Here is a 21,758-nt window from a genome sequence, read left to right on the forward strand (position 1 = left end):
CTCGCCAGTTCTCGATGCATAGCGACGCCCTGAGTGAAAACATCGCCATCTATCGTCCGATCAAAGAAAACTTCGATTCGCGAACGAGCGCCAACAGTTTCAAAATAGTGATTGACAGTAGCTCGTCGTTCCTGCGGCCCCAAAGGTCATACCTGAGTGGGACCGTCTCCCTTTTCAACGCCGATGGGATGGCTCTGAAGACGGCCACTGTGTCCGACATTGGCGCAATGGGGTGCTTCAGATCAGCTTCTATTCGAATTGGCGGGAAGCTTGTAGATGAGATCAACGATTTTCCTTTGTTCTTGACTGACCTGTACCAATTCGTTGACAAGGAAAGGCGAAAGTATCTAGCGTACCATGAAGGCGCTGGCAATGCAAACGTGTTCAAGAATGACAATGGCTCGTTTACTTTTAAGCTCCACCTTCAGTTTGGGAGCATGAGGCCCCTGAACGGGCAACCGTTGCCACTGTGCGTCTTGCCTAACCAAGCTTGTGAGCTGTCTTTGACTCTCAACACCCCCCAAAGCGCGTTCACAGATGCTCCTGCGGGTTCCTACTTCATCGTGAGCAACCTCCGCTACGTGGCCCAGCTTGTCACCCCAAGCAGCGAATATCTGAGCACCCTCTGGCGTGGCATTCAATCGGGCAAATATTTGGAGATGGACTTCGTGTCTGTTAACCAACTTTCGAGCGTTTGCTCGGGAGCAAGTCAGAACAACTTTATTCTCCCCTTGTCCAACTCCCGTGTCATCGGTCTCACCCACCGTTGGCGGGATGACAACACTTTTGCGACGACTACGGGAGATAAGTCGCGGATCTACACCACAGCTAACTTGAAGTCGTGGAGATACCAGATTGGCCAGTACCGATTGCCGCTCACTGAGGACTTCGACGTAAGCGATTCAGTCATGATTGGGGCCCTCTCACTCAGCGAGAACACGTCCTATTACTCGGAGGACATTGATCTAGACAAGTTCTACACCGATCGATTTATCATGCGGTACAGCTGGCAGAGTGGGGACGAAGATACCGAGTCATCGCTTAACCTTGTCGGCTCTGATGGTAACCTCCGCGTAATCACTACGCACGCGTTACCGGCGCCAAGCACGGCCGTGTCGTTGCTCATCGGGAAAAACCTAAGAAGGGTGTCATACCTCCCCAGCTTAGGCAATGGGTTCTGGCCCAACAGGCTGCAGCACGGCGCAAAGGGCGATGAAAGTCCTCACGACGCGAGAAGTTGTGGCCACGTTTATCGATAAAATCAACCTCGTCGGCACCACCATGAAAGCATGGTGGCGCAAAGCGAGAAGCAAACAAGATTCATATTTCACATAGACACATTACTTACCTTTCCTCGTCGAGGTCTGTATGTATCCAGGGTCGTAACTCAACTTTTCTGGCGCTTGAGCTGTTCTCGCAGACCGCTTCGTTGCAGGGGCCTTGCCTTTCCCCTTGCCCTTTGTAGCTTTCCGTAGCGGCACCGCGGGAGTGTCTTCGTTCGCCTCCACCGTTGGCTCTGGCCCGAAAACTTGGGTCTGCGTGGGATTAGGCGACCATCTTAGTCCGCTGGGACCAGGAGCAGAAGGCTGCGGTTCGGGAGAGAACTGAGGCGCTACGTCGGGTGAGATAGACATAGGCGAAGCCGAGTTCCCGCTTGTATGGCCATAGCGTTCCGGCGACGAGTTTAGGGAGCTCTGGCCAAAGATAGAATCGAAGGAAGGAAGGGATGGGGTTGGGGAACCTCTCGGTTGCCACTGCGTTTGGATCGGAGGTGGTACTGGACGTGTAGAAGCGGAGGCTGGAGTGGCAGAAGGTGAGTATTGCGTTCCCATGTCGGCGACCTCTTGAGTCCTCTGTTTCTTTAGAGTCTCAATCAAGGTTCGCATAGCCGCTATCTCGGTGATAGCCACCGCAGAAATCGTCTCAACCTGCTTCACGAGACGCAACATCTCGTCCGGACTGATTGTCGCCGGAAGGCTGCTTTCTTGGAAGCCCATCGACACGAGGATGTTGCGGAATGTGCCCATCGTAGCCGCGGATATATTCCCGAGCTGAGCCTCTTGGCCGCGAAGCTGCTGCTGGAGGGTTTCGTTTCCAAAACGAAGCTGATCCATGAACGTCTGGAAGCGCCCCCCGTTTGCAAAGATGAGATCCAGAGTCGTCCGATCAAGGTCAGGAAGATCGGTTGCTGATGCAACGGAGCGCATGTCGCGGACCGCGTGCTTTGGAGGAGGGAGAACCGGGCTCGTCTGTGTACCGAAGGTCACACTGGAGACCTTTCCGAGCCGTCCCACCTCGTCGGTCAAGCTTTCGCCGTCATTCCGTTTCGTGACGACTGGGTTGGAACCGAGGATAGGCTTTCCTGCGTTGCTGTTCGCGTTCTCGGGCAGATGCGCGTTGTCTCCACGCCGAACGTTGCTGGTCACATCCCCCATGAATTGGTTCTGTTGAGTTCGAACCCAGCCCGGCTGATGAAAGATGGTTGTGGAACCGTCAGCCCCCGTCTGGGATGCCACGGATCTAGGTAGGGCGATGGTTCTGCCTCGACGCGGGAAGAGATTATTGGCATCGAGCTCGTCAAAGTAGGCTTGCTTTGCTCGCTCCCGTTCCACCGCGTGAAGCGCATCAACGGCGTCCCGAGCGACTTTACTCTGGTAAGGAGCTGCCCGAAGCGCGATTTGTTCTTTGATGGCCGGGCGCCTGTCAAAGACGCCTTTGGCAACTCCCTTTCCTGGGACATGGAATCCTGTGTGGAAGAGCCTGTTCTACGTCTCGCCAGGTCTACCGCGAATGTATGCGTATTGTCTCGCATGGATGTTGAGGATTGGCTGATTTGGGTAAGTGAAAGCGCCAGCGCTTGGCAGGCTAGCGTTCCTGTCGTCGTACTCAACCATCCCTGGTTTAATTTTTCTTCTATAACCTTGATCAAGAAGAAAAGAAAACGCAGGCCGCTTGCAGCACCGATGGGGTTCTTTGACAAAGCACGAAGCAAAGCGAACACTTTCTTTTCGAAAGTCCCAGGTCACATTCAGAAGGCTCGGGGATTCCTCGATCAAGCGGTCTCGGGCGTCAGGACCGGCCACAAGCTCTTAACTCATGTCCGCCAGGGAATCGAAACCAATGATATCTTCGACGGCAAGGTGAAAGAAGCTTCACGTAAGGTAGGCTCCTTTGCTGATCTAGGCTTGAAAAAAGTTGACGCCTACCACAAAGGAGGCGATCAATTCCTCGGGCATCTGCAGAACATTCCTCTGGCCTGAGCAGATCTCATATCGCTCTTTTTTCCATCGCTTGTCATTAATCTAGGAATCAACCGCTTCCTTCGAGATGAACATCAACTCTCGAACGAGCAGCGGCATAAGGACGCTGGATAGGCTGAACCTGGTAGCGCCGACCGTTAGCAGTTCAATCAAAGCTGCTGGCGACAATGTCTCCATGACGGGGTTCGACTCAGCCGCGTTTCAGGCTCTATCAAACGAGAATGGCCCTCTTGAAGTGAATCGTGTAGAGGCCACCGAGCCGCTGGAATCGAAGACCGAAGCCGGCCTGGCAACCGTCAGCCTCGTTCATGATGAGACCCTCCAAGTCACTGATGGTAAACTTGGCACAACTCCCGTGCCAAAAGTTGAGGTCATCGCGCCTCTAGATGAGACGGACAACCGCCTTACACTGAAATGGACGGATCCCTTAACGGTCACGGATGAGGGCCTGACGCTCTCGTATGACCAAGATACCTTGAAGGTCAATGATGGGGAGCTCTCCGTAGTCTTCCCTGCCCCGGAAACACTTCAGCCTCCTCTGATTCGAGACAGGGATGGCATCGAATTGCGGCACGATTCTACGCTCGTTGTAACGGCGAATGGAGACTTGTCCGTCCCAAAGGAACCGCTAAAGCAACCCTTAACGCGAGACGGGTCAGGCGTAGGGTTGAAATTGAATACGGATGACTTCGCCGTGGACGCCACTGGCGCGTTGGCCATCGTCCCAACAAACTATGAAGCTCCTCTGCATGAATCTGCCACGGCAGACAAGACCGTGTCCTTGCACACGGATGACAGTCCTCACGTCATCGGGGACGCTCTCAGCGTCGTACCTGAAGCATTATCAGCTCCCTTGACGTGGGAGGATGGGACACTTACGGTGCGTCTAGGGAAGGGTCTGAAGGTCAATGATGATGAAGAGCTGGAGACCAACATTGAGCAGGTCGTCGTTGGGCGCGGGGCCATCAGTAGTGATAAAGCTGGAAGCCTGGCGCTCGAAGATGTGCTGTCAATGGGCTACTCGTCCATCTCTGAGCTATTCAACGATGACGTTGATGTTGATGCCAGTGTTATTCGGCTCAAGACCTCCGATGATCTACAACAGACGGGAAACAAACTCGCTATACGATCCCAGGGACTAGGCAGAGTCCCGTTCTACAATGGGATCTCAGGGGTTCACCTATAATGAGACTCTGAACGAGCTCCATGCGCCGCACATATACGTCAACTCTAACTTTTCACCTGCCGACACAGAAGTGCCCACAAAAGCGTATGTGGAACAGCTATACCAAAGTGATGCGGGCTCTCCCATCAACATCTCCGGGGTGAGCAACGGACGCAGAACCATCGACCTGCGAACAGACGCTAACCTAGCGGTTGAGAATCAAGTCCTCAGCGTCAATCCGTCTCCTTTGGTGGACAACAAAGGGGTCCGAGTGATTGACGGTAAGATCGGTATCGGACTCACGTTCCAGCCGGGAAACGGCGGTCTCAAGATAGAGAACCAGAACCAGGTCAAACTCGCACCTAATGTCAGCGGAGCCATCACTTTTGACGGCAATAACACGTTTTCGGAGAAGCTCACCGCCAGCCAGGGTGTAAAGAGGGTCGAGAATGATCTCCAGCTGGACCTACAAGCGGGAGACTCGACAGTCACTGTGAGCGGCAACACGGTGAAGGGAAACTACCAGGCTAACACCGGTGTCCGCCTCACAGGGAACACCATCTCAGGAGCGTACACAGCGGGAAACAACGTTAGCATAAGCGGCGCTACAATCAGCTGTACTTACCAGCCCGAACCCGAAACTCCTACAGTCATCACTGGCGCACTTCCCATCATCGTCACAGGAGCTGACAAGGAATACAATATCTCTAAACAGCCGCTGGTAATATCTGGAGGAGCAGGGATCGTGGTGGCGGGTTCTGAGGGTACCGGTTACGTAATCAGCAGCGTTCAGCCTTATAAGCAGAAGAAGCAGGACTCTGACCCGGAGGAGAACATGGAGGAGTCTGATCCGTTTGCAGAGAGTGACCCGTTGACCGCTTCTGGATCCTCTCCCGTTGTCAGCGTGACTGGCCCCCTCGGGTTTCTTCTCAGCAGTGGTGCGTCGCTCATAGGAGGGCCTTTGGCCAGTGGTGTGGCTGTTGCGCCTACCTCGGCCTTCGGCGCTCTTGGGGCTCTCGCGGGAGCTGTTGGGGGAACAACCATTGTAGGCGGCTTTGCATCTGTTTTTGGACGCGAACGAAAGAATAAGACAGACGCTAGCGGGAATCCGATCATAGACGCCAACAACAACCCGGTGCTAGAAGACGGCTCGCAAGTTATCATTTCGATGCTGCCGAAACCCGACGACACCTCCTGTGATGTTACAAGGTTATTATTTGACACTCCCAGTTCTTGTTCTTACCGCTCAGTGCTCTTTGAGGTCCCTCAACAAGCCGTCAATCTCGACCTTCTCAAACAGTACCACATCGCGGCCATCAAGCCTCAGATAGATCTCAAGTTCGACAAAACGGGAAGTCTTCCCTATGCTCAGCTTAGCGGCGTACCGGACCTTTCCGTCTACGAGAAGAGGCTCACTTTCGCTCCTTCCCCTGTGCTGACGCGGGCAGCGGACACGGTGACATTCGACTCGACCAAGATCACCTCTCTCGGAACATTGGCCGGTCTGACACTTAGTGGAGCTTTAAGTGGGACGACAGCAACGTTCTCTGGGGCAATATCTTCACCTACCCTCAGCAACTATCTCCTCTCAGCCACAGCTGCCACCTCCTACCAACCGCTGAATGCTAAGCTTTCGACGATCGCTGCAAGTACAGCCGCGGCTTCGTACTTTTTGGTGGGAGACGGCGGCGCATATGCCTCGACCAGCCCTCTGAACGCCAGGTCAGCCCTTGGACTTGGCTCTTTGTCTTTCAAATCATCGCTGGACTTAGCAGCGGACGTCGGGACAAGTGTCTTGCCGGAGCCACGGATAGATGCATTGATAGCTAGGAAGACCTATGTGGATTCCCTGGTGGTTACCGCCGGCGCTGGCCTTACGAAGGCGGGCACAGCACTCAGTGTCAACGACGCGCAGCCTGGCATCACCAGCCTTGGGACCCTGTCTAGTCTGACGACAAACGGTCTTTCCGTGCTCGGTAACAGTCGGACGCAGGGTTGCATTGTGCAGGGGTCCCAGCCGGCGCTGAATCTATCGAGTATGGCAACCGGAGGGGCTAGCTGGCAGTTATATTCGACCGTAGCCGGTGATTCACTGGGTCCCGGGTTCCTTTCGCTCTTGAATACAACTGGAGGCGGGTCTACGCCGGTCCTCAACGTCAATGGGAGTGATCTGACACTCACTATCGCCAGGGCTCTAACAGTGAGTGGAGCGGTGACTATTCAGGCAACTCCAACAGCGGCTACTCACGCTGCATCAAAGGGATACGTTGACGGATTGATCAACACCACACAGACGGGAGCGCAACCGCTCAATGGCAAGCTTAGCACTATATCCAATGCAACTGCCGCTGCTAGCTACTTCCTTGTAGGAGATGGGACAAACTTCATCTCGACCAGTCCTGTCGCTTCTAGAAGTGCGCTCGGGCTTGGTTCTTTGGCCTTGAAGAGCATTGTCACGCTCACATCAGATGTGACTGGTATCTTGCCTCTTGCGAACCTAGATACACAGGTAAGTACCAAGGCATATGTTGATGCTCAGACCGTCACAGCTGGGAATAATCTGTCAAAGGCCGGGACTGTGATATCTCTCAATCCAGATGTACGGTTGAACAGTCTACGTTTAACTTCCACCGACTTGAACTCGTCTGCGCTTCTTGTCAACGGTATCGGTCAGTTTGGACAGGTCCAAGCGGCTGACTTGATTGTCTCTGGAAACAGCTACCTGCAAGATGTGACGGTTAATGCTGGTTTGAACGTAATTGGTAGTTCCAGCCTAAGCGGACTTAATGTCACAAGTGTATTGAATGTCAGCAGGACAGCCACCGTGTCAACACCAACATCGGGGGCACATGCGGCGACGAAAGCCTACGTTGATGGTCTTTACACTGCTGGGACGGGCCTGACACGTGCTGGAAACGCCTTCAGCGTGAATGTGGCTCAGCCTCAGATCACATCAGTTGGCACATTATCGTCGCTGGCTGTAAGCGGAGCGGTGACTGTCGCGGGAACAGCCAATTCGGCCGTGCCGACAGCGGGGGCCATGCAAGTTGCTGGTGGGCTAGGGGTGGGGAAAAATCTAGTTGTTGCGGGGCAGAGCAACATCATTGGCTATGATTCAAACGTAGATGCATATTCATCGTTCAATGTCCCTTTGACTGTCTGTACACAGGTGTCTAATGCAGCGGTGGGGGCTCCGACCCCTGTTCTGCAACTTGCTCAGGCTGGGACTCCCGCTTCCAAGGTCGCGGGATCTGCGACTTTCAACATGTCAAGGTATGCACTTGCCGGTGTACAGCCCAAAACACAATTGGATCTCTTCCTGAGCGATACCGACTGGGGGGTGGGAAAGACCGCGCTAACCCTGCGTGGCGACGGAACCGTTCTGATCCCTTCGAACGCTCTAAGTGTGTCTGTACCTGTCACGAGCAGCTACACAACAGGATACTTCTTGCAGCCGTCGCTCACCGCTGGGTCTCTCACTCAGTTCATCCATGGTGTCGGCATGAGTACATATAATTCAGCGTGCTTTGACTTCAACTACGCAGGAGCAGGTAACTCCGGTAACTATCTCGGACTGGGTCACTACGGCGCGAACGGATTACTCCGCGTCTATGGGAACGGGGTTGTCCAATGTACCTCTAGCGAGGACTCAAGTGGACCCGGTACTGGTGCTTTGCAAGTGGTAGGAGGGGTGGGTGTCTCCAAAAGTCTATTTGCTGGAGGAACATCGGCGACGTCAAGTCATACATTGCAACTCAACTCCACAACATCCGATGTTCTCAAGATCCAGAGTCTTTCGGCTTTGGGGTTTTCCACTATTGGCTTCTTGAACAACACGGGAACGGTAGTGGGCGCTTTTGGTTATGCTGGAACCGGTACAAGTGCTCCCAATGCTGGAAACTTTTTCCTCTATTCCGGGTCAGCGGCAAACTTTGTGATCAATAGCAATGTTCCAAGTGTGCAGATTCTATCCACGGCAGACTCCTCATCTTCGACATCAGGTGCATTTCAAGTCAAAGGTGGAGCCGGGTTTGCAGGCAATGTTAACGTAGGAAAGGACTTGACCGTTGCGGGGACACTTTACAGCAATATCACCTCAGCAGGACCGATTGTTGCATCGCATCTTGGAGCACCTAACTTAGCAGCCGGAAGTTTCACGACTTTACAGCTCGGCACAGGGGCATCTACAAACAATATGGCAAGGTTGTACTTCAACTACGCCGGCCCAGGTCTTGCAGCAAACACGCTGGGGTTGGGGCTCTGGAACTCTCCACAAGGTCTTGTCGTTGATGGAACGGGGAAGGTTGCTATCCCAACCGGTAACTTGCAAGTTAACGGAAACCTCCCTATCATCAGCGGAAACGACACAATCGGACCACTGTCAATCGACCCCAATTTCACATCCAATAACTATGTTAGGGTCTGGGACGATTTACGTGTTGTTGGAGACTTCTCTGTATACAACTCCGCTGAAGCCGTTGCTTGGCTCAAAGTTGCGTCGAGCGATGGTAGCGTTGTACTGAAAGGGTCCTCGGATACCTCGGCAGTTGGGTCGGGCGCTTTGCAGGTATCCGGGGGCGCATCTGTGGCAAAATCTCTGTATGTTGGGCCAAATCTCAATGTAGCCGGCGACCTCCTCACTCCCGCCTTGACGTCTACAAGCACTCTAGTTGTGCATCCCACGACACCGGCAACAAACTACTCCTGGAACGGATACAGCGTGACTTACTCCTCGGAGTATACCTACAACAACTCAAACGGAATAGATGGGCTTACGGGACATGGTTGTGACTGTTACATGTATGCATCCTACGCATCGAGATTGCGGTGGGCAACAAGTAGCACTTCAACAGGCACACTCAGCCTCGATTCAACAGCGCAAAGTCTGCATTTCTCCCTCCTCCGGCTCCCGACCGCAATTGCCATGGCTCAAGTCAAACTAACTGCGTATCTGCCTGATGGCGTGTTGATGCCAACCACGTTCACTGTAGTGGCGCGGACAAGCGAATCGTCGGTCAAGACCATCGCCACGTTCTCCAACATCAGCGCGTCTAGTTGGTTGATGGACGGGAATTCGTTTTCGTTCTCAAATACCACTGCCTATCCCGTGTGGGGGATTTCGTGGCAGTACGCAAATCAGACAACAGCAGGAGGGGTCGCCATACGAGGGATACAGTGGAATCAATTGATTCCAAAGGCCGCCTTGGTGAATGCTCAGGCGGATACGCTGAATGCGTCTACTGTGACTGTATCAGGCACGACCACCACTAATAGCCTGGTTGCGAACTCAGCCCTCTGTAAAGGTGACTTGACTTGTAGCACGAACATGTATTGCAACACCCTTGTGCAGAGCTTTGTCGCCATCAAAGACTGGTTGGCGGATGTCCTTGTGCCTAATGCCAATGGTTACACCAACACTAGCCCCAGTCCTATCGGGTGGATCCCAAAAATGTCGGCATGCGTTGCTCACTGCATGTTCTCCGCCGCTCCAAATGTTATGAACGCTCGAATCACATGTGGTGTACAAATCCTCGATGGAGCTACGGTTGTGGCAGCGAAGAGTTTCTCAATCTATGGGACCATAAATAATTACAACGTTCAGACCCCCTTCTGCTTCCAGCTGCCCATTCTCTTCAACAGCACCTCGACCGGGCTCACCGTAAAGCTCAGCATTCCGACCTCGATGACGTTCAGTAATTTGTACGTTTTGTTCTACACACAGGTCTTCTAGTCGCTAAATGGTACACGTGTCGCGGCGAAGTCTACTGATAAGTCGCCGATAGTTTCGTGTGAGGTGCGTGTGTGTGTGCCGTGGGATAGGGCCGTGATCATTAGCTGTCGTGGCGCGGTCGTACCATAGCGGCGGCGTTTGGATGATGGAGCCGACGGTTTGGGTTCCAGCCCCGGGTTTCGGGATGTAGACGCGGCGGTCCCGTAGGGTTGTGCAGCAGGTTTGGGTGCGCTTTTATCGATAACGGTGCATCGCCAAAACGTCTTCGCACCAGGGGCGTAACTGGGGCGTACTAGATACATGCAGAATGTAATAGATACGTTTGACGTAACAGATATGCTACAGGGGTGTAACTGGGACGTAATGATTATATAGTACATAATAAGCGTAATACAGCACAGTTACATAAACAATACGCCACAGTTACATAACCAGAAAATACCAGTGTCGTAGTGCAGGTGTAATTTAAATTACACCTGCACTACGACAATCGGGTACGTGGAAAGAAGTTCAAGTCTTTGTTGGACATCAAAGATGCATATCACCGCCTCTTGGTTTGCAAAGCTGATAGAGACAAAACAGCGTTTCAAACGCGGTTTGGTCATTTTGAGTACTTGGTTATGCCGTTTGGATTCCCAAATGCACTGGCAACATTTCACCGGTTAACCAATAAGATGTTGGGCAAGATGTATGATGCGTATGTCATATCTTACCTGGACGATATCTTGATCTTCTCGGAAACAGCCAAGGAGCATATCGCTCATGCCGAGAGTGTTTTGGCTGTTCTTGCCGAGCATAAACTTTATGTCAAGCCATGCAAGTGCAAATGGATGCAGAAAGAGCTTGAATTCTGCGGCCACATCCTGGGGGAGGATACAATGGCCATTACTCCCTTGAATTTAAAGTTTGAAAGTTTGCACGTCCTACCAAACAGAAAGAGGTTGACAAAGTACCTGAGTCAATACGTCGATCGTTATGCATACATTGCGTATCCATTGACAGAGCTACAGTTGGGCAATAGGCCATGGCACTGGGGCGATGTTGAGGAAACAGCTTTTGTTAAGCTGAAGGAAGCTATTATTACAGCTCCTACACTCGTGTCTTACGACCCAAAGCGAGATTTATACATGTTTACGGATGCATCAGGTTTTTGCAATAGGAGGATGGCTCGCGCAGCCGGCGGATCCAGTGGAGCATTACCCATCACCGTTGCCTACCTCTGTGAAGGGATTTAAAAATCTGCCACCCATTTGTTCAGCCCACAATAGTCGATACACATACGGAGACTGCCATCCTTTTTCTTAGCAAATAACACTGCAGCGCCCCAGGAGCTCTGCGAGTGCTGAATCCAACCGCGCTCAAGCATGCGGGTAACCTTCTCATTCAGCTCTTTGAGTTGCGCTCATATGCCATAAAGGATTAAAGCTCGATATGGAAGTTATCCTCTCCTCTATCAGGTGGCAACTCTGCGGGCTCGACCAACAAACTATCGACATACTTCTCTAACGTTGGATATAGAAGGTGATCCGATGGCATGCCCAAATCAACCTTCTGTCTTGTAAGTTCGATCATTTGAACCTCTGGCTCTGGTTCGGCGCGATCGCGCTCATTTGCAGGGACATAAGCTGCTGACGCATTCACTGCAGCTTCTATGTCCATAGCGTATGCCATGTAACACTTCCCATACACCTTCTTTTGAGATAAGCGAGTGAACTTCTTATATGTTACAACTCCTTCACTTGAGTCTTCTTGTTCAGGCATCGCTGCCTTGAAACGTTTGGACTTCTTTCTGATGTCAAAGGACCGCAGATCGGCTGCATTACAGGACAATTTGGATTCCCACTTGCTAGTTACCTGTCTGGCAACCAGGGTGTGTTCAACTTCATCTGCACGGAAGCATAAAACCGGAATCTCAGCCTCTATGTGCTCGAAACGAACGTCATCAAGCATATAGATCCATGGTAATCCGAGGATAACGTCCACCCGCAGAGGAGCAACCAAAAATGGAAGCTTTCCTCGTGAATAGTGCCGTGGATCCCCCCATAACTGAAAATCGCCACAAAATAGCTTGTTGGCGTTGAATGTATGGCCGTCGTCACCCCAGGTGACATGAATGGGTGTTTTGGGGTTATAGGTTTGAAAACCGTGTTTTGACACCCATCCCTGTCATATCATAAGTGTTGTGCGTCCTGTATCGATCAGAATGTGACAAAACTTGCCATTCAACTTGCCATGAACCAGAAATGCACATCGAGCGATCAACGCATCGGGTTGCAGTTGCAGTGCTTCAGGCCTCGGAAAAACAGTTTCAGTCTCGTCTGGCCGGCACAGACGCGCCCCCAAAGCAGACGTATTGCTACAATCAACCAGTATACCAACCGCAGACTCAGGGTGTATAGCCTCAAGTTCCTCTTCAATGGACACCATTGCACAATGAGACAAATAAGCAGTGTCTTTATTACACGTCTCTACTGAAAACCCTTTTTCTGACCAGCATCCCAACGCGGCTTATCCTTAGCCTTGTCGGATTTCTTGTCCTTCTTCTTTTTCGGACAATCTCGCGCACGGTGCCCCATCTCACCACAATTGGAACACTTCATGTTTGAGAGGTCTGGGCGTGCGTAAGGCTTAGCAGCTTCCGCCTTCTTAGCTTTCCCCCCCTTCTTGCCCGCAGTACCCACGGCAGAAGAGAAGTTAGCACGTTTAGGCGCACTACTACCACAAGCAACTGCTTGTTAGCATCGGTCCCCTTATCGGCGAGACGACGCACAGCAAAAGAACTGAGCGCACGATCCATCAAACGAATCAACGGATATGTGAGCAAAGGGTGTTGCTCCCTATAATCGACCATCGTATGCAACAACGACTGGGCAACTTGTAGCCGACGGTATTGGTCTTGTCGCGAGTAAGAGCGCGAAGAAACAGGTTATTCAAATCGTCAGGAGTGATAACCTCCAGGTTGCGCTGTGCTTCGGCAACGATACGTTTGAACTCTGTCGCATAAGAATCCATCGACTTATGGAAAGTCATACGATGCAGAGCTTTGAGCGCGTTGGTTTTCGCGGTTGTAGGATAAAAGGCTAACTTGAAAGCCGTTTCGAAATCCTCTTTCCGCATGTCAAGCCTGCATGCGGTATCGAACCAGGCACGTGCGTCGCCTTCGAGCGAGCCAGATACCTTCTGCATGTACTTAAAGTCCCAATCGGATGGCCAAAAGTAAGCATGACATCTGTATGCTTCTGCAAAAACGACGAGAGCTGCCTCGCGCTTTTTGCCGTTGAAAGGATGCTGCGAGATCCATGTCCCATGGTGCCTACGCTGCTTGATGTAGAACGCTCCACAGATCCATCCTGCAGCAGGGCATCATGTTGCATAGCAGAATTACGCTCCAACGTAGCGTGCAAGCGATTTTCACCCCAAGGAACATCAGGCTCAACAGGACCAGGCTAGAGCATTACCCATCACCGTTGCCTACCTCAGTAAAGGGATTTAAGAATCTGCCACCATTAAAGCCGATAGCTTTCTTTAGACGGAAGATGCAGTCTGCTGAAACACGTTACCCCGTGCATGAACAGGAGCTATTAGCTCTGGTTAAGATATGCAAGGCGAATAGGCATTACTTGCAGGATTGGATAAATGATCGCCCGTTTCGAGCGTTCACCGATCACGCTAGTTTGGTCAGGCTGCAGACACAGCCCTTCCTTAGCCATCGCCAAGCACGGTGGGTTGAATTCCTGCAACAGTTCAAATTTGATATTGAATATCAACCTGGTCGTTGGAACACCGTCCCTGATGTGTTGAGTCGTAATCCTTATTACGCCCCATGCTGCGCCGAGTGTAACAAGCGAGCTGAGATTGCTGCAGCCATGGGAATGTCCGTCAAGTGTTATGAATGGGCGGAGCCGATGGAAATAGAGGCGACTTGTGGTGCAGGTTGTTGACAGGTAATGGTATTCAGTCCGAAACAAGAACTAGAACAAGACTAGGAAGAACTGGGGTTGATCTGCTGGGGGATCAGGAAGTGGGGAGCTCAGGGGAGGCGGCTATTTATGTTTTCCTGGGAAGGCTGGGGAAGCGTGGGGAAGCAGAAGGGTACGGAATGAGAGGGAAGCCAAGAGAAGCGCCAAGGGTGGGGAAGCATAGAAACAGAAGACTGGGGATGGGGTGGCTACGCTGAGGCTGTGGGCGGGTACGTGGGGAAGTATGGAGAAGGGTTTGTGAGCGCCGAGTGTTGGGAGGTGTGGCTACGTGCGGCTGCGTGGAGAAATGAAGGCAGTGGCAGGTGTGGGGTAGCGCGGCTGCGTGCGGCTGCGAGGTTTGGCAGATGTCAGGTTTTGACAGGGAATTGACATTGACTGACTGTTGGGATGCTGTCATGAGGTAAGCGCATGGTATGGACGCGTCGTCCATAACATCACCCCCTCCTTTAGCCACGGCGTCCGGATGTTGTTTTGATGTTGGCAGGCTTTGGTCGGGGTTTGTCGGGGTACTTTTGGTGGAACTGGGCAACAAGCTCTTGACATCGGGCAAGGTGTTCCACTGGCTCCCATGTGTTCTCCAAGCTTGGCCAACCCTGCCACTTGATGAGGTACTGAAGGTGCGTGCGTCGAATACGGGAGTCAAGAATGTCTTCCACAATCCATTCCTCCTGTCCTTCGACTTCTTCTGGTGGGGTGGGTTCTGGCTCAGTTCGCTCCGGAATGGTGAAACGTGGTTCAAGAAGGGAGACATGGAAGACGTTGTGAATTTTGTAGGATGGGGGAAGCTTGAGGCGATATGTGACCGAGTTGATCTTCTCCGTGATTGTGAAGGGGCCAATCTTACGGTGATCAAGTTTCTGGGAAGGTCGGAGAGTCTTGAGATTCCGCTGTAAGAGCCAGACACTGTCCCCGGGTTTCATGTCTGGGCCAGGTGCCCTCTTAGCATCGGCAAAGCGCTTCATGCGTCCTTGGGCCTCCTTGAGCTCAGTGGCAAGCTGTTCATGGATTTCCTTGAGATGGTTGGCACGAGCTTCGGCTGCAGGATTAAGGGATTCGGTTGTGGTGGCGGAAGCCAGACTAAATCGAGGATGGAACCCATAGTTGGCGTAGAAGGGGGTTGTCTGGGTGGCGGAGTGGATGGTGTTATTGTAAGAGAACTCAGCAGAAGACAAGAGTTCCTTCCAGTTATCTTGTTGATAGTTGCAAAAGCAGCGAAGGTATTGCTCAAGAATCTGATTGGTCCGCTCGGTTTGTCCATCGCTCTGGGGATGGAACGCCGATGAGAGGTTGACCTTGGTTCCCAGGAGAGCGAAGAGACGTTTCCAGAAGTGGGAGTTGAACTGTGGGCCACGGTCAGATACAATATCGTCGGGGAGTCCATGGAGCCGGATGACATGGTGCCAGATCAGATCTGCAGTTGACTCAGCGGTGGCAGTTTTCCTGCACGGTACAAAGTGCGCCATCTTGGTGAACCGGCAGATGACAACGAGCACAGAATCAACCCCATCACTGGCGGGTAGATCCGTGATGAAGTCCATGGAAATTGACCCCCAGGGGCGGTCAGGGACCTGCAGGGGTTGGAGGAGACCGTAGGGCTTGTGTCTGCTGGTCTTGGCTTGAGCACATACGTCGCAGGACCTGATGTAGGACTTGACAAAACGCCACTGGTTAGGCAGGCCACCAGTAGTTGCGTGAGATGAGCTCCAGGGTCTTTGACATGCCGTAGTGTCCTGCCAAACGCGTGTCATGCATGTCCCGGCAGATCTCAGCACGGAGCTTGTTGGTGGGGACGTAGACAAGGTTGTCGTACAGCAGAACCCCATTTTCCTCGGAGAATCGCTTTATCCGTTCTTGGTCTTCTTGAGATTGCTGGGCAATGGGGGCCCTAAGCTGTCGCCGGATGGTTTGCGCAAACACATCGGATGCCAGGGCAGCTTTGATTTGGTCAAGGAGCGAGGAGTCCAGTGGGGTCAGATAAGTGGCGGCCAGGCGGAGATGGTCAGGGGTGAGGATCGTGGTTTCCTGGGAGCGGAATGCTTCTTCCCCCTCCCTTAGCTCGTATTCAGAGCGACGAGAGAGGGCGTCAGCTTGGTGTTGCTGGGTACCAGGGCGGTATGTGATGAGAAAGTCGAAATCAGCAAAGAAGATTGACCAGCGGGATTGGCGGCGGTTGAGGGTACGGGTAGTCATGAAGTACTGGAGGTTCTTGTGGTCACAGTAAAGGATGACCTTGTGGCGGGCACCAATGAGGTGGTGTGGCCATTGAGCAAATGAGTCTTGGATAGCCAGGAGTTCCTTGTCGTAGATCTCATAGTTGATTTCCTCAGGAGTAAATTTGCGGGAGTGAAAGGCCACGGGGTGGAGTTGATCTGTGTCATCGGGTTGAAGGAGGACGGCGCCAAGGGCAAAGTCGGAGGCATCGGATTCGACAATGAAGGGCTTGTCAGGGTCGGGGTGAGTCAGGATAGGTGCGGAGGTGAAGGCTTTCTTGAGGGTTTCAAAAGCTAGGTGTGCAGCGTGGGTCCATTTGAATGGCAAGTCTTTGCGAGTGAGCGTGGTCAGGGGTGCAACGATCGCAGAGTACCCTTTGATGAATCGCCGGTAGAAGTTGGCAAAACCAAGGAAGCGCTGGATGCCTTTGACATTCGTCGGGGGTTCCCATTCGGTAATGGCAGCCGTCTTCTTTGGGTCCATGGAAATGCCTTGCTGGGAGATGATAAACCCCAGGAACTCAACAGAGTCACGGTTGAATTCGCATTTTTCCGGTTTCGCATACAGCCCGTGCTGGCGGAGTCGTGAGAGCACCTCTCGGACGTGGTTGGGGTGGTCTTCTGGTTTTTTGAGAAGATCAGAATGTCGTCAAGGTAGACCACAACAAAAATGTCGAGAATGTCACGGAATATGTCGTTCATGAGGTGTTGGAATACTCCAGGGGCATTGGTGAGCCCAAACGGCATGACATCATACTCGAATAGGCCGTAGCGACATCGGAACGCTGTCTTCCATTCATCCCCTGGCCGGATCCGAAGAAGGTTGTAGGCTCCCCGGAGGTCAATCTTGGTGAGCCGGCGTGCCCCTCGAAGACGATCCATGATGCTGTTAATCAAGGGCAAGGGATAGCGATTCTTGATGGTGATATTGTTGAGTCCACGATAGTCGACGCACAGACAGAGGGAACCGTCCTTTTTCTTGACAAAGAGGACTGGGGCACCGGCGGGAGACTTGGAGTGCTTGAAGAACCCCTTAGCTAGGTTCTCTTCAAGGTAGTCACAGAGTGCCTGCATTTCAGGCTCGCTGAGACTATAGATCGGGCCGAACGGTGGCTGTTTGCCCTCTTCTAAGTCGATGGGACAGTCGTAGGGTCGGTGCTCTGGGAGGGTATCCGCGTTCTTCTTGGCGAAGACGTCCGCAAAATCTTGGTATTCTTCAGGAATGATGGCCTTCGGATCTTTTGGAGGAGTGGTCGCCAGGGCTTGGGAATCTGACTTGGTCGGATTGGCGTAGGCAATGAATGCCTGGTCATGCCTTGCCGCCACACGGAAAGCTGGGGCGCTGATAAACGATACGTGGATCGGTGTGGGTGCTGGGTCCAGTGTGTTGGGTGTCTGGGCTAGTGAGACTGAAATCTCGTCTTGATGGATACGGATCAGAGGTTCAGGGGTTTTTGAGGGTTTCGGGCTAGGTTCTGTTGGCAGGGCATCCCAGGAGGCGTATTGTCCAAAACCGCAATGGCAGCGGACGCAAAGAGTGCGAGTCTTCCAGTGTAGCTCCACATCATGGAGCTCAAACCAGGGAAGCCCCAGGATGATTGGCGCATGCGGGGAACATGTCACATGGAATACCACCTCCTCAAAATGGTCGTTGACCCACATACCCAAAGGTTGGGTGTGATGGGTAATGGAGCCCGCATGGCTGGGACGTCCGTCAACCAGTGCAAGCGCAATGGGTCCTCCTTCTTGACAAGTGGGATGCGGTGCTTGCGGGCATAACTTTTGTCGATGAAGCACGACATCGCACCGGTGTCGAGTAGTGCTGAAAGCTGAACTGGAGCTCGCTGGGCCGATATCTGCAGGGTAACAGGGTACTCGAATGGTGAGGATGGGCCCAAAGTCCGCATGGGTGAGGGTATCTCAGATAGGAGATTGACATTGTTGGTGGTCAGGAGAAGGGTGTTGCTGGAGATGCCAGGATCGGAGCAAGGTTTTGTGGCTTCTCCCTTGGCAGTACTTGCGTGGTGAGAAGGCCCAGGACAGGTATTGCCCAGCTGCTCGGCCTTTACTGCAGCTGGACTTGGGCAAAATCCTGGATGGGTGCAGGTTCCTTAACCGCGACATTCGCCGTGCGTATCTTGTTCGGGCAGAGTTTGGCTATGTGGCCAGGTTTACCACAATAGAGGCAAAGTTTGTTTGTGATGCGGTGTTGGCGCTCTAGCGGTGTGAGGGGTCCTCACGGACGAGCAGCGTCAATGATCATAGGGTCGTCTGGGCGGTTGTCGGGGCCCATGAGGGTGGGGCTAGTGGTAACTGGCACATAGGGCTGTCGGTTCCTGCTTCGCTCTAGACGGCGCTCAAACAATCGGTTGTCACATTGGATGGCCTGTTCCATCACGGTGTCGATTGAGGCGGTAGGGGGCATCGTGAGCATTAAGTCCTTGACGTCTTCTTTGAGGCCGCGACGGAAGGTGGCAATCAATGCCTGGTCATTCCACGACACATCGCATTGCAGCTGTCGGAATTCAGCTACATACTCTGTTGCTGCACGGGTTTGTCGAAGGTTCTGGAGCTTGTTTTCGGATGTGCGGATCCTGTCGCTGTCTCCAGAGACTGCTTGCATTTGCTGGATGAAATCATCCAGGTTCGTAAGGGAATGATGGTCTTGTTCGACAAGGGGCGCCAGCCAGGCCTGGGCGGTGCCAGTGAGGTAGGTGCCAATAGTTCGTATCTTGGTCTGATCGTTGGGGTAGCGCCTGGGTTGGAGGGCGAACATGAGCCGGATCTGGTTGAGGAACCCACAGAACTTGCTTCGGGTGCCATCAAATTTGTCTGGGAGACTGATTTTGGGTTCGGGGGCGTGGGTGGCAGGGGCAGTGGTCTGGGTTTGCGCTAGTTCGGCTTGTAGGGTGGTATTCTGTGCTCGAAGTTCGTCAATCGCATTGCACATGGCTTGCCAGGCTTCGGCCGTGAGGGGAAGGGCGTCGGACATGGTGATTTGGCGTGGAGGTACAGCGGCGGGGGGTTGTTGAGCAGATCAAACTGTTATGAATGGGCGGAGCCGATGGAAATAGAGGCGACTTGTGGTGCAGGTTGTTGACAGGTAATGGTATTCAGACCGAAACAAGAACTAGAACAAGACTAGGAAGAACTGGTGTTGATCTGCTGGGGGATCAGGAAGTGGGGAGCTCAGGGGAGGCGGCTATTTATGTTTTTCTGGGAAGGCCGGGGAAGCGTGGGGAAGCAGAAGGGTACGGAATGAGAGGGAAGCCAAGAGAAGCGCCAAGGGTGGGGAAGCATAGAAACAGAAGACTGGGGATGGGGTGGCTACGCTGAGGCTGTGGGCGGGTACATGGGGAAGTATGGAGAAGGGTTTGTAAGCGCCGAGTGTTGGGAGGTGTGGCTACGTGCGGCTGCGTGGAGAAATGAAGGCAGTGGCAGGTGTGGGGTAGCGCGGCTGCGTGCGGCTGCAAGGTTTGGCAGATGTCAGGTTTTGACAGGGAATTGACATTGACTGACTGTTGGGATGCTGTCATGAGGTAAGCGCATGGTATGGACGCGTCGTCCATAACATCAAGTATATTCTTTTGGGGAATGTTACGCTTGAGGATTGGATATAAACCTTGGAGGCTGATGAGTACTTTGCTTCTCAGAAGAATGCGTTGTCACAGCCAAAGGAACAGCAGTCTACATTCGATCGACGTTTTTCAATCGATGAGCATGATTGTTTACTGTATCACGATAAGTTCTACGTGCCAGCTGCTTTACGAGGAACTGTATTGCAAGCTTGCCGACAGGTAAGCGTGTTGGCTTACTTCGTTTGCTCCCAATTCCCGACCGATGCTGGCACATGATTGGTATGGATCCTGTCTTGATGCCAATAACACGGTCGTGGGGGGGGGGAAGGTGCATAGTGATGCGTTCTACAACAGTACTATTGTCTTCATCAACTATCTGTCATCGCACGCGTACTTTATACCTGCAACACCCCCAATAACTGCTGAGGAGTTGGCCCAGCTTTACTTCCGTCAAGCATAGCGCCATACAGGTACTGTAGCTGTGATTGTCGGAGATCAAGATCCACGCTACCTGGCAGAGTTCTGGAAGGTGTTTCAATTGTTGTTGGGCTCTAAGCAGAGCTTGAGCACGGCACGACACCAACAGACGGACGGAAAGGGCGAACGGTGTCTCCCTATCTTGAAGAGGAAGCTTAAACCATACCTTGATGTAACGGGAGACGATTGGGTTGACAAACTGCCGTTGTTGGAGTTTGCCTACAACCGTATGCAGAACAGCACTGGATACTGCCCTTTCGAGGTTGATCTGGGTAGAATTCCGCAGGCACCGATGCATTGGCAAGTTGATGCAAAGGTGTTGCAACGTATGGACGATATGTAGATCCCATTCTTGCATAAGTCACGACGTGAGCTCATTGTACAGATGGAGAAGCGTGCTGAGGCATACTGATCCATTGAACTCATAGTGCATCAGAGACTGCAGGAAGCCCAGGACAAACAAGCGAAGTATCACGATCGTGAACGTCACAGCGACGGGATAACAATCCCTGCTTTCAACAAGAAGCCGCTCAAGTTCAGACAGAGCTGGCTTGGACCCTTCATCGTGAAGAAGGAAGGACCACACCCGGAAACATACGAGTTAGAGCTGCCAGCTTCAATGGGCGCTTTATACCCGGTCTTCCAGACGGATATCTTGAAGCCATGGCACGAGGCGACTCTAGATCCAATGCGCATCGACAATGTAGATGACTCTAACCCAATGCCCATCCAAGTCAAAGGCGAGAAAGAATACTACTAGGTTGCTCCATGGAAAACCTCAGTATCTCGTTCAGTGGGTTGGTTGGCCACCTGAGCAGACTACATGGGAAACGCACGAGCGAGTGAAAGACTGCGCTGCATTGGACGACTTCATCTTGGTCCTTGGTGAAGTAGAATCCATTACAATTAAGCGAAAGTTGAAGCGCTCCAAGGGAACTGAGGCTGTGCAATGCAAGAGTGCACAGTTGGCTGAAAGCCATGAATGATCTGTAGCCGGATGGGACCTTCTGTTCAAGAAAAACATCGGATATCGCTGCAATTGAGCAGAGAAGTTCTCATTCACGATATTGTTGGACATAAGTCAAAGCTGTGGAGGGATTGCATCGTGCTACACAAAACGAGTGTTACCATGACCCCTTCATGGTAAACGACATCCGCATAGGGTAAATGCATTTACGGCCGCCATCCATAATGAGTAAGCAGGAAGTGATCACTCCTGGAGACTCAGTGGTTGTATGCCCGGAGGTACACATAGGCATTGACTCTGAACAACAGAGCTTTGTATTGAGATAGCACCAAGATGCGGCACTTAGAAGGCTCTGCAAGACTTAGGACGCGTCTTGGAAGGCTCTGAAGA

At 52.5% G+C, this 21,758-nt stretch overlaps 2 protein-coding genes across 2 annotated transcripts; one reads left to right on the forward strand and one right to left on the reverse strand.

Moving 5' to 3' along the window:
- Positions 1-1,340: 1,340 nt before the first annotated feature.
- EV422DRAFT_566501 (uncharacterized protein) lies at positions 1,341-2,435 on the reverse strand (the record flags this gene model as incomplete). Its single annotated transcript, XM_053072447.1, has 1 exon — positions 1,341-2,435. The coding sequence occupies one exon, from the start codon at positions 2,433-2,435 to the stop codon at positions 1,341-1,343; it is 1,095 nt and encodes a 364-aa protein (XP_052926480.1).
- Positions 2,436-2,810: 375 nt separating this feature from the next.
- EV422DRAFT_566502 (uncharacterized protein) lies at positions 2,811-10,156 on the forward strand (the record flags this gene model as incomplete). Its single annotated transcript, XM_053072448.1, has 4 exons — positions 2,811-2,837; positions 2,931-3,161; positions 3,307-4,329; positions 4,433-10,156. The coding sequence occupies 4 exons, from the start codon at positions 2,811-2,813 to the stop codon at positions 10,154-10,156; spliced, it is 7,005 nt and encodes a 2,334-aa protein (XP_052926481.1).
- Between the last annotated feature and the right edge of the window lie 11,602 nt (positions 10,157-21,758).

Source organism: Fimicolochytrium jonesii (assembly GCF_025526975.1).
Source record: "Fimicolochytrium jonesii strain JEL569 chromosome Unknown EV422scaffold_8, whole genome shotgun sequence".
In the NCBI taxonomy this organism is placed as follows: domain Eukaryota; kingdom Fungi; phylum Chytridiomycota; class Chytridiomycetes; order Spizellomycetales; family Powellomycetaceae; genus Fimicolochytrium; species Fimicolochytrium jonesii.